Source organism: Cherax quadricarinatus, chromosome 51 (assembly GCF_038502225.1).
Source record: "Cherax quadricarinatus isolate ZL_2023a chromosome 51, ASM3850222v1, whole genome shotgun sequence".
NCBI classification, from domain to species: Eukaryota; Metazoa; Arthropoda; class Malacostraca; order Decapoda; family Parastacidae; genus Cherax; species Cherax quadricarinatus.
The window spans coordinates 10588194-10601041 of NC_091342.1; the positions used below are offsets into that span (position 1 = coordinate 10588194).

The 12848-nt window shown below is 41.8% G+C and overlaps 1 protein-coding gene across 7 annotated transcripts in view; it reads left to right on the plus strand.

Moving 5' to 3' along the window:
• Positions 1–12848, plus strand: part of Myo10A (Myosin 10A) — a 255381-nt gene that overhangs the window by 177377 nt on the left and 65156 nt on the right. For 4 of the 7 annotated variants that reach the window (XM_053784837.2, XM_053784834.2, XM_053784836.2 and 1 more), the window contains 14 exons: positions 89–262; positions 779–939; positions 1193–1362; positions 1757–1981; positions 3993–4092; positions 4369–4570; positions 8167–8357; positions 8850–9040; positions 9328–9538; positions 9634–9899; positions 10050–10237; positions 10411–10752; positions 11325–11576; positions 12288–12422. In XM_053784837.2, the coding sequence (XP_053640812.1) occupies positions 89–262; positions 779–939; positions 1193–1362; positions 1757–1981; positions 3993–4092; positions 4369–4570; positions 8167–8357; positions 8850–9040; positions 9328–9538; positions 9634–9899; positions 10050–10237; positions 10411–10752; positions 11325–11576; positions 12288–12422 (2808 nt within the window). The remainder of the gene's footprint in view (positions 1–88; positions 263–778; positions 940–1192; positions 1363–1756; positions 1982–3992; positions 4093–4368; positions 4571–8166; positions 8358–8849; positions 9041–9327; positions 9539–9633; positions 9900–10049; positions 10238–10410; positions 10753–11324; positions 11577–12287; positions 12423–12848) is intronic. The other 3 variants (XM_053784838.2, XM_053784839.2, XM_053784840.2) reach the window with 3 other exon arrangements.

Consider the following 12848-nt stretch of genomic DNA (forward strand, 5'->3'; position numbering starts at 1 on the left):
AAGATACCCAGATGATGCACATGTGTCAAAGTCTTCACCTTCAATGAGCCCTAACAACCGTGTTAACGCTTCCCTCTCTTCCATTCAGTCACACATCTGGGGAATGAAACGAGAACCCATCAAGACACCTTTCTTATCCAAGTCTCGGGATGCTGACTACAGTGACTCCCTGGCAGTCTTCAAGCTCATCCTTAGATTCATGAATGACCATACTCTGTCTGGCGTCAGGGAAACTGTGCTCGGTAACTACATCGCTAACAAGGTACTTCAACCTCTACTACATTCATCAATATACATACTTGCGATTTGACCACGTTACTAGGAGTACATCACATAAGTGATTTGTATTTATCACGTTCTTCGAAATTGTGATTTATGCATCACGAAAGTTTGGTGTTATTCTTTCATTGTGGTTAAATATCATATTAAGATGTGTGTGTTTTGTTACTTTGTTAATAAATATTTGTATTTGATCGTACTTTAAGAAACTTCTTTTTTCGTGTATTTCTCACTTTGTTCCAAAAGTCATCGTTTTAAATGATTTTTTTTCTTAATCCAAAGCTATTGCTTAGTCTTAAAACTTGCCTGTGGTGGTTTTTATTTTTTTTCACGTTCTTTATACACTTTGTAATTATAAAATAATAAAAAAATTTCCGTTAGCACCTAAAAATTTTCATTTTGTTGTTTGGATATAAAAAAATGTGACTTACTACGTTGACCTGTGTTCACCTGTGTTAACCTATGTTGACCAATGCTAACTTATGTTGATGTGCTGCAGGGTCTGGTGAACGAGCGACTTCAGGATGAGATAATATGTCAGTTATGTAACCAGACGTGGCGCAACGAGAACACTGCCAACGCTGAGAGAGGTTGGCTCCTGCTGGCCAACTGTCTCTCTGTCTTCCCTCCATCTTCCACACTCTACAAGTACATTCTCAAGTGAGTGTCTATACGCTACAAATATATCCTCAAGAGAGTGCTTATACTCTACAAGTGCTTCCTTAATGAAGTGCTTACTCTACAGGTACAGTTTCAAGTGTCTAAATGTTATAAGTGGCAACTGAGAGTTTGCGCATAACTTTTGTGACAAAGACTCCAACGTCATCTATTTTTTTTTTTAATATTTAGCTTATTAGGCTTGGTGGTCCCAAGATTTCATGTATATTTGATCATGTTGATGTGTCTTCTGCAGGCATGTGTCGGACCATGGTCTCAACGGATACGCAGGTCTGTGTCAGAGGAAGCTGCTCTCCTCACACAAGAGGTCATCAGGAGTGGCCCGCACCTACCCACCCACTGACCTCGAGTGGAGGGCCAACCGCAAGAAGGCTCGCATGGCCCTTGAGGCTCATTTTCCTGATGGTTAGTCACTGTATTATTACCTAGTAGTACTAGGTTCTTGAACTTTAGTCTACATTTTGACCAATTGGCTGGATGTATTTGGATTTATTATGTTTAATTTTGAGAGAGATAGAGAAATATAGATATATTGATTTATTGACTTTAGAGATTCAGATTAGGTGGGCACGTCTCAGTGTAGCTTCTTATCACTGTTTTACACATCAGTTTTGCAGGCTAAGAACTGTTGCCCTACCTAAGCTCATTTCAAAGCCTAGCCCTATCTCCTTTATGTGTATTCTCAATTTACATATATTGAATCAGATATTAGTGTTATCACAATACTAATCACTACTGCACATACTGAACTAGTTGGCAGTCTAACGAACACAAACTTAAACTTATTCATCCCTCTCAGGCAGTACAGGAATAGGCGAGGTCGACTCGTGGACCACCGCTGAGGAGTTCGCAGCGGGTCTTCTGGACGAGCGTGGCATCACTAACAACGTAGGCTGGACAGTGGCTATAACGCAAGATGACACTATGGTGGAGACACCAGGTCTGGAGTATGTCTTGGACCTGATCGGAGAGAGGGAGGTACCTCCTGCCTTCCCTAGATGCACCTCCAGCCTCCTCACTACAGGTAGCAGTACCTTTCAGTCATTAAAATTTGTGTGAAGTGATAAACCTGGGTAGATCATTTAGTTAAGAAAATTATGGACTACTGTGGATAAAACACTTACAGTTCAGGACATTTATTAAAGGGAACTTTTGCCACGAGTCGCTTCTTCAGTCGTAATATTGAAACGTCTAAAAAGGGAACTTATACTATATAGTGGTGGAAGACCAGTGACATGAAGCGTGAGAGAAGTGAGTTGCGAGTAATGTGGATCATGTGATGAGTAGTGGGTATCATGTGATGAGTAGTGAGTATCGTGATGAGTAGTGGGTATCATGTGATGAGTAGTGAGTATCGTGATGAGTAGTGGGTATCATGTAATGAGTAGTGGGTATTATGTGATCAGTAGTGGGTATCATGTAATGAGTAGTGGGTATCATGTAATGAGTAGTGGGTATCATGTGATCAGTAGTGGGTATTGTGATGAGTAGTGGGTATCGTAATGAGTAGTGGGTATCATGTAATGAGTAGTGGGTATCATGTAATGAGTAGTGGGTATCATGTAATGAGTAGTGGGTATCATGTGATGAGTAGTGGGTATCATGTAATGAGTAGTGGGTATCATGTGACCAGTAGTGGGTATTGTGTGATGAGTAGTGGGTATCATGTAATGAGTAGTGGGTATCATGTGATGAGTAGTGGGTATCATGTGATGAGTAGTGGGTATGTGATGAGTAATGGGTATCATGTGATGAGTAGTGGGTATCATGTGATGAGTAGTGGGTATCATGTGATGAGTAGTGGGTATCGTGATGAGTAGTGGGTATCATGTGATGAGTAGTGGGTATCATGTGATGAGTAGTGGGTATCAAGTAATGAACAGTGGGTATCATGTGATGTGTAGTGGGCATCACGTGACAGCAGCATTGAACTTTGGCAACATTCTGTTTGCTACTAGGTTGGATATATTGAAACTGCAGGACTTCTGTGGGATGGTGTTACTGACAGCAACTAAGATGGTTTCCAGACATTTTCGTCTGTGATGATCGGTCTTTCAAATGATTAATTTGGCCTCATTCCACCTCGTAAGGTGTCCTTGATCGAACGCACCATTCAGTCAGGTCGACAAAGTCCTGACAAGGAACAGGTAGGTCTGAATCATCAGTGGTCACCCCGAGAAGGTTATTAGACTTGTTAACTGCTACATTTGTAAGTAAGGCAGTGACGTCAAAATTCATGAGCTTTTTATCACTTGCATCGAGTTTCCTTGAACGGCTACGGAAACTAGTGTTTCATGTGAATCTGGCTGATCGTGCCGAGAAGTTGTGACAGTTTGCTAACCCCCTACCAGCTTGTGTGGGACACTGCCAGCAACCGACGTATAGGTCTAAGAGGAACGTTTGGCTTGCAAGTGTTTTAGTTATCTGTAGTCTCGCTGACCTTGAGTTGGTGAGGAGGAGGTACAAGAACTTTTTACCCAGATCAGAGTTTCCTAAGAAAGGAAGATTGTTTCCTTTTCCACAACAGTTCGGGAATGGAGTAGTAGGAGTTGACATCACCTAACAAATCTTGGAACTTATTGGTGTAGTCCATAAGACTGAGGATCATTCCTCCCTTGTCTGCTCTGGTGATGAGAATGCGTCATTAGTGGCCAGGTTTTTAAGCGCTTAGATGTAGTAGCAACGTAGAATGATAATACTGTTGTGAAAAACAAGTAAACGGATATGTTTTTTAGCAAGATTAGTGTCCTTTACGAAGTGGATTGCCCGGGGGGGGGGGAAGTAGCCTGATTTAAAATATTAAAAAAATAGTCTATAAGTCAGATTTCTTCAGAAATTCACAGAAAACACTGAATATGTGATCAAGAAGGTTAAATGAAAAGTCACATTAACAGAAATACATTTTCACTATTTATACCGTAGTTACAACACACCACCAATTAAATTTTTGGACTGAGCTCAAAATATATTTTTTGCAATGTTAACGTTTTTCAATGGTCAGATCATTGTTTAATTTACACACACGTACTTACCAGGAGCACAGCCAGAGCGTCGGTCGTCAGCACCGGTTCTCCTGCCCACTGTGGAGGTGACAGACACCACTCCCATCGAGGAGTCCCCAGTGGTGGCACGAAGGTATGACACTCCTTGCTGAATGTTGCTAGAATTCACAACTTAACAAACTGGAAATGAGAACTTGACGTTTTGAGCCATCCTGAGTCTTTATCAAGGCTTATTTATGACTTGGACCAAAGCGTTATCCAGTTTTTATTTTTAATACAGTAGCCATTTTAAATTTAGCAACTACTAGAGAAAATATAAATTCTGAAGAAGTTCAGTAGGGAAGTTAATACGGTAACTTTTATAACTGAATAATATTTTCCACATGCAACTATCATATATGTTCTTCAGGACCCGATCGCCTCCAGCCTTAACACGAAAACTTTCTAGAGAAGCTCTTGAAGCCCACGACCAGGTGATGAGCAACAGTAAGGAGGCAGCTGGGGATGGTATAGGACTCTCCAGAACGTCTGCCCTCAACAACCGTTACTTCGATGATAAGAACAAGAGTCGATCACTGGATAACCTCTTAGAGGGACCGCCTGATATTCAGGTTTGTAAATACAGTGCTTAGTTACTTTTTTTTTTTTTTTTAGTTCAGAGAATTGATCCCCGGACCTCTGTGGCGAGAGTCGCAGCTCTCACCACTGGACTATGTTAGTATTTGGTTCAAACCTACGGCATCGTTTCATATTTTTTTTACGGTTAATTAAGTTGCATTTTTTTGCAACTAATAGAGATTAGTTACTTAGTTTTTATTCCATCCCTTTGTTTTTATTTGCATTAATATCTTGAACACCTCTTTGTATCGATTCAAAACTTTCATCACTTATGAATATTCATAAAATGTCGTTTCATTAAGTTTGCTACATAAATTCATAAATTCCACTACTCATCACATAATGTGCTGGTCAGTCTTATTAAAAGTGTTGATCAGAAAGTTTTTTTTTTTTTTTTGCTACTCAATATATTTTTTACTATTTTCTTTCTCAATTTAAAATTAGTTAAGACTATTACTGTCGGCATGCAGAGACCTCAGTGTGATGTCAGGTACCTTATAAGCAGAGGTAGCTTCATGACGGTAGTTTATAATTATGTTATTCACCAGTAATAACACCAGGAATATAGCAAATAATATTGTTGCAGTAATAACACCAGGAGGCAACTCTGATGAAAACTCACAAACAAAAACATAAAGTGGGACCAAGTAAACCAAGTCCTAACCGATATAAGCTGGGAAGATATACAAAGCAACACAGACCCCAACGTATGCCTAGAACAGATTAACTTGGTGGCACTCGATGTATGCACAAGGCTTATTCCTCTAAGAAAAAGGAGGAGTAGATGTAAAATAGAAAGAGACAGGCGCTCCCTTTACAGGCGATGGAAAAGAATAACAGAGCGGCTAAAAGAGGTCAATATATCTGAAATGCGTAGGGAGACACTGGTCAGAGAAATAGCAAGCATCGAACTCAAGCTAAAGCAATCTTATAGGAGTCAGGAATCGCGGGAAGAACTAAAAGCCATAAATGAAATCGAAAGAAACCCAAAGTATTTCTTCTCCTATGCCAAATCAAAGTCGAGAACAACATCCAGTATTGGGCCCCTACTTAAACAAGATGGGTCCTACACAGATGACAGCAAGGAAATGAGTGAGTTACTCAAGTCCCAATATGACTCAGTTTTTAGCAAGCCGCTAACCAGACTGAGAGTCGAAGATCAAAATGAATTTTTTATGAGAGAGCCACAAAATTTTGTTAACACAAGCCTATCTGATGTTATCCTGACGCCAAATGACTTCGAACAGGCGATAAATGACATGCCCATGCACTCTGCCCCAGGGCCAGACTCATGGAACTCCGTGTTCATCAAGAACTGCAAGAAGCCCCTATCACGAGCCTTTTCCATCCTATGGAGAGGGAGCATGGACACGGGGGTCGTCCCACAGTTACTAAAAACAACAGACATAGCCCCACTCCACAAAGGGGGCAGTAAAGCAACAGCAAAGAACTACAGACCGATAGCACTAACATCCCATATCATAAAAATCTTTGAAAGGGTCCTAAGAAGCAAGATCACCACCCATCTAGAAACCCATCAGTTACACAACCCAGGGCAACATGGGTTTAGAACAGGTCGCTCCTGTCTGTCTCAACTATTGGATCACTACGACAAGGTCCTAAATGCACTAGAAGATAAAAAAATGCAGATGTAATATATACAGACTTTGCAGAAGCCTTCGACAAGTGTGACCATGGCGTAATAGCGCACAAAATGCGTGCTAAAGGAATAACAGGAAAAGTCGATCCTTGGATCTATAATTTCCTCACTAACAGAACACAGAGAGTAGTCGTCAACAGACTAAAGTCCGAGGCAGCTACGGTGAAAAGCTCTGTTCCACAAGGCACAGTACTCGCTCCCATCTTGTTCCTCATCCTCATATCCGACATAGACAAGGATGTCAGCCACAGCACCGTGTCTTCCTTTGCAGATGACACCCGAATCTGCATGACAGTGTCTTCCATTGCAGACACTGCAAGGCTCCAGGCGGACATCAACCAAATCTTTCAGTGGGCTGCAGAAAACAATATGAAATTCAACGATGAGAAATTTCAGTTACTCAGATATGGTAAACACGAGGAAATTAAATCTTCATCAGAGTACAAAACAAATTCTGGCCACAAAATAGAGCGAAACACCAACGTCAAAGACCTGGGAGTGATCATGTCAGAGGATCTCACCTTCAAGGACCCTAACATTGTATCAATCGCATCTGCTAGAAAAATGACAGGATGGATAATGAGAACCTTCAAAACTAGGGAGGCCAAGCCCATGACACTCTTCAGGTCACTTGTTCTATCTAGGGTGGAATATTGCTGCACACTAACAGCACCTTTCAAGGCAGGTGAAATTGCTGACCTAGAAAATGTACAGAGAACCTTCACGGCGCGCATAACGGAGATAAAACACCTCAATTACTGGGAGCGCTTGAGGTTCCTAAACCTGTATTCCCTGGAACGCAGGCGGGAGAGATACATGATTATATACACCTGGAAAATCCTAGAGGGACTAGTACCGAACTTGCACACGAAAATCACTCACTACGAAAGCAAAAGACTTGGCAGACGATGCAACATCCCCCCAATGAAAAGCAGGGGTGTCACTAGCACGTTAAGAGACCATACAAAAAGTGTCAGGGGCCCGAGACTGTTCAACTGCCTCCCAGCATACATAAGGGGGATTACCAACAGACCCCTGGCAGTCTTCAAGCTGGCACTGGACAAGCACCTAAAGTCGGTTCCTGACCAGCCGGGCTGTGGCTCGTACGTTGGTTTGCGTGCAGCCAGCAGCAACAGCCTGGTTGATCAGGCTCTGATCCACCAGGAAGCCTGTTCACAGACCGGGCCGCGGGGGCGTTGACCCCCGGAACTCTCTCCAGGTAAACTCCAGGTAAACATGGATTAGCGCTTTTTTTTCAGTACCTCAGACACGGTCTTTCAGAACTGCTATAAACCTATATTATCATATGCTGTACACTGTTTTCAGCTTTCTGGCCAGTCGATGAAAGTGTAAAATCTTTATACGTATTACGTAAGAAGTTACATTTGTGCCTAGTAACCAAAATGCTCATATTAAAACTCTTTACAGTTGGCATAAATTTTCTTGGAAATTCCCGTATTGGATAGTTTTTCACTTTTAGCTCAAAGGACGCAGTTTTTTTAATTAAATTGTTGCAAAATCAATTAAAGCAGAGTACAAAATGTATATGGAACGTTGTCATACACTGAAATTTTAGATGAACCCTCTAGCGCCATTTTTAACTATGATAATTTTATTTAATTTTAAATGGGCTAGGTGTTTTATTCTGTATTGCAAAACTTGATTTGAAATTTGTCTTAGAATACGTCATATAGTGTACGAATGTTCAGTTTTAGGTATTTATAATACTAATACACTATACAAAAGTATTCTGAAAGATTTTTTAGTTTTCCTTATAGTAGTATACCTGTATTGCAGGGAAATATTGTAACTACTCTTGGTCCCACAGAACAGGCGTTAATATTGTATTATTGTTCGCACAACTCTCCACAGTTACCACTAGGATCCTTCACCACATGTTAAATATATAATGTGAGTTGACTTTCGCAGATGCTAGGTTTATCAAGAAGCCGCTTGAATGAACGCTACCACAGTGTGGAACGTCTTACTGAGCAAAGTACTGTTTATAATGGGCGAGCAACACAAGACCTCGACCACCTGGAGTCAGTCTCCCAGCGAGGAGTGGCCAAGTCACTCTCTGGCTCCAGGACCTGGAACAAATACGACCTGCTAGAAGAGAGGTTGGTGGTTAGATTTTTAAGCCATCAAGAATGTTTTAACTTCTAAAATGAGTAAAACTCATTGCATATATACTAAGATATACACTGCTGTTTTCAGTGCATACATTGTACATAAAGGCTTTCAGTTGCAATACAAATAGATGTTACATAATGTATAATTTGTATAGAGAGGAAATAGAAAATAGTCAAATATAAGATTTTATATGTATATTTTCATAGAAGGATTATTTCAGTTAGCAAATTACTCTTCAAATTGTGCATTTTATGTTAATCAGAAAGTTTATATGTGGAGAGTTATAAGTCTTAGTTTATTTATGACTAAAGTCATTCTTTATTCCTTGAAACACTGCCTCCTACTCAGTAAATCTTTGTCATATTTCTGAAGTAAAATGTGACACTAGAGTACTATATATATATTTTTTTTTTGGGTTTAACGTCATCAGCTCTACAATATATTTACTAAAATTATTATCCTATTCCATCTTCCCTCAGAAACGGTGTTGAAGGTGGGGAAGATGAGACCAAGACTGAATACTCGCGAGTGTCGAGCAGGTACATCAAAGGTGGGCAGGCGGGACGGAGGGCTCATGGGTCTGGTTCACATCATTCCAGCAGAGCATACATTGAGCGAGAGTATCTCAAGTCCTCAGCCATGTCAGATACTAGTGAGGCTCCCTCCTTAGGTGAGTGACTAAATAAACATTACACTAGTTCATCCTTACTGTTCCAACTATTTGTTCCTAATGAAGTTCTTCACTATTCAAGATTGTCTTAATCATTGTACTGTACTAGTCTAAATAGTGCTTCTACTTGTTTGAGCCATCGTTGCCTAAGACTTTCTATGTAAATAGGTAAACGTGTGTAAGTTATTCAGTGCAACGAGTAGTGATGGCTAAATTATCTGTTGACAAGAATGCTGCCTAACATACTACTCTAAAGACAGATTCTTTAAATCTTCCTTTTCTTGCAGCTTCTCATGTGCGTAGAGTACGTGTCCCTTCCCAGGCGTCAGATGTGGATCAATTCCTGGATGATCTTTTCATGCCAGTGCTCAACTCGCAGCTTGATGAGCTGTCTGATGCTCGATCTCTGGCTGCGTCTATTAAGGGCGGAGGTAACACTGTCTCATCACAACCAGTCTACACAGACGATGACCTGGATGACACTATTGTCTTGGCAAGGTATAACAGCTGTCATCACTCAATATCATTTGTAGTTACACTATTTTTAAATTGCTCATTTTTTATTTCTAATAATGAAAAAATCATAATTTCAGGACACGGCAGGGATCCTTCCGGCGTCAAAGTCTACTAAACATTCTACAAGATGTAGATCTTAACGAATCTTTGACCACCCTAGCGACTATACCCTTGCTAACAGAGGCCCTGAAAGGAGGCGGCCAGGGAGCAGCCGAAGTGGAGACTGGAGCACCTCCTACCACTGCGGGAGGTACTTTCTACCCTAATGTGTCAATGTCTGGAATGCCTGGGTCTCCTAATTCCTTCATGCCTGCTGGCACAGTTCCCCTCTATTCTGCAGGTGGTTAGTAGTGTTTACTTTGTTTTACTATGTTGTGTAATAGAAATAAATAGTTCGGTCATTTTACTATATAGAATGATAAAAGTATTGAGTGCAAAGTATATCTGTCTGGCAATGATGATAATGCTTCTGCAATATAAATTATTTTCCCAGGAATAAATATGCCAGGAATGCAGACACAAAGCCAGGCTACAAACGTGGATCATGGCCAGTTGCTTGTCCATCAACAAAACATCCAGCGAGCCTTCCTGCAATCTGCCGTGGCACAGAACATCCAGATCCAGCAGCACCTGATGGCACAGAACCAGGCGCTGCAGCAGCTACTTGCTCAGTCCATTCCGGTGAGTATACCGACCTTTCACCTGGTGAGAGGTCCTCCCTGTATGATGTGTTGATGAGTAGTCTTGATATGAATGATAGTTGTTTATTTCTACATTGATTATAGACAAACTTTTTAGATGACTTTTAGGATGTATTCCTTCTCTTCGACTGCTGAGCAAGATGTTTCCTGCAGCACATGGGCATGGCATCACGGGACTTTAGTCCACAGAGTGCCCTCGGCCTAAATATTCTCGGCATGATGTCAATGTCCGGGATGCCAATGACGCCAGGTATGACCATGGCTCAGGGGATGCCCATGATGTCAGGTATGCCCATGATGTCTGGCATCCCTCTGAGCCCTGGGGTACCAATGACAACTATTCCAAATATGGGAATGACTGGCTTGGCGGGCATGACAGGCATCTCGGGCATGGCAGGGGCAGCTGATGGAACCCAGGTTGGCAGGGGTCACTACCAGGTGGGCGGAGATACGTACTCCCTCCCTCAGAGACGCGGCATCAACAACAACAATAAGGTACCAGTGATGGGGGGGGCGGCACAAGACAGCAGGAGAGGGAACTCGCTTGTAGGCCAAAGACACCCTGCAGGGAAAGCTTCTAGTGTCACTACTCTAGCACTGCCTTACTCACACACCTAGCCGCGGAACAAAGATAGTAAGACATCTAGGACAACTAACCTACTGTAACCTTAGGACTCCGACTGACAGATGTGGGCGTACTGCTGAGGCTTGTTGGTCCCCCTAGACACTGACTTTATTTAACTCACGAAGCATTTCATGAGTCGACGCCGTCGGGTATTAACCACCGGTGGTAGACTTGGCTTCGGTGCTTCTGATTGCTGTCCAAATAATTTTAAGCTTCCTGCTTCTCACGACCTGACATTTGTGCACTTCTCTGAATTCTTTCGAGTTTCTTCAATGATAATGCATTTATAATAAACTGAGCTAAAAAATCAACATAAATTCAGTACAGTATGTATACATATTAAACAATACCTTTATTAAATAATATATAAATGATCAACTACTTTAAACTGGAAACTAAACAGATTATAAGACAAATATTCTAACATTGTTTAACTCTGCAGGTATCATTCCAAGAGCCAGAACACAGTGAGTTGTGGAGTACTGAGAAGGCAGGAACAACAGAAGGGGAGGCTGATGGTGCATCAGCAGGAGCAGCCCGCAGGGTGACCGGCCCTCCCATGTCTCCTCCACCTCCCTTGGTGATGCTGAGTCCGGAATCAGGGGTACCTATGTTCTCCCAAGCTGCTGCACTCTCATCTCCCGTCGGAGAACAAAGCCAGAAGAAGAATTCAAATGCCTCGGATGATGCCAAAGTAAGGCACCAAGTGTGAGGGGAAACTTATTCCGTGTCGTTGTTGCTTCTTACTGTGGTGTTGGAGGGTTTTAGAGGAGAGTTGAGGTTCATTCTTGTGGGGGTTGAGGCAGGGAAGCTACGACCAATCTTGACACAGTAAAGTATTGCCTTGTTATTCTCTTGAACCCAGAAAGAGATAACATTGTACAGTAGATCAAATATAGTAGATATGGTATTGAATTCTGCTTCTTTAATGTTTGCTCTATATGTTAGATGGTATTAGTTATGTAGTATTTGGTTTATTCTGTTAAGAGAAGAAAATCTTACCTTTGTAATACTGTAGTAGATTTGAAGGTATAATAAAAAAATTACTCCTTGACCGCCACCACCATGAACGTCTGTTCACCAGCATCACTGCTGTCAGATGCATGCGTTATCATTAACCAACCATGGTAGATTTGCAGATGCCAGATTCATTATTAATTCCACATAAGCATTATACCAATGCAGGCCAGTTACTGCAAGAGATGGTATAGGCTCGATCCTCCACTAATGGTTAAACAGCAGGAATTTTATATTTACCCGTGATTTGAGGACCTCACCAAGGAGTCATTTTTTCACCTTGCACGTATCAAACCTCGTCTCACACACCTCACTAGCTGATGGAGTCTCCAGCACTCATCTCTCTCTAATGCACCTGCATGCCTCTGGCTCCCTCTCCACTCTGCAGATGTTCCATGACTTTAGTCTAGGACCTGGGTCCCCGGGCTCTCCTCCGCCACCACACAGCTACGGCCCTACTGAGTCCCCATGGGGAGGACTGGTACCCCCGCCTCCGCCCATGCCCACACACCTACAAGTTGAGGTACGTCAGCCAGAGTGAGACATAATAAAAAGGGAGATTAGGGAAAGTTTGGGAAAAGAAACGAGATGGAGAACTGAAGAAAGATTGATAAAGGTTTTGAGAGAGACTTTTATTGATAAAGTTTGAGAAAGGAGGGCGAATGAAAGAGAAAGACAGGGAACAATGAAAGAGTTGAAAGATATCCAATTAGTACAATATTATGTAATATATTATTATCACAGAAAAACCAACATTTTAAGTACAGATGGAGGGCAAGACGGCACTTAAAGGTTTCCTTGAGTTCGTACTTGCAGGAGCAGACACCATTACTGTCCCTCTCTACCTTGTTTTACACCCTCAAAGGGATGCCTTGATGCCTGTGAGGGGGTTCTTGATCCAAGGAAGTGGACCTATCCTCCCCTTCCATAAAACCTGATTACCTCTCTG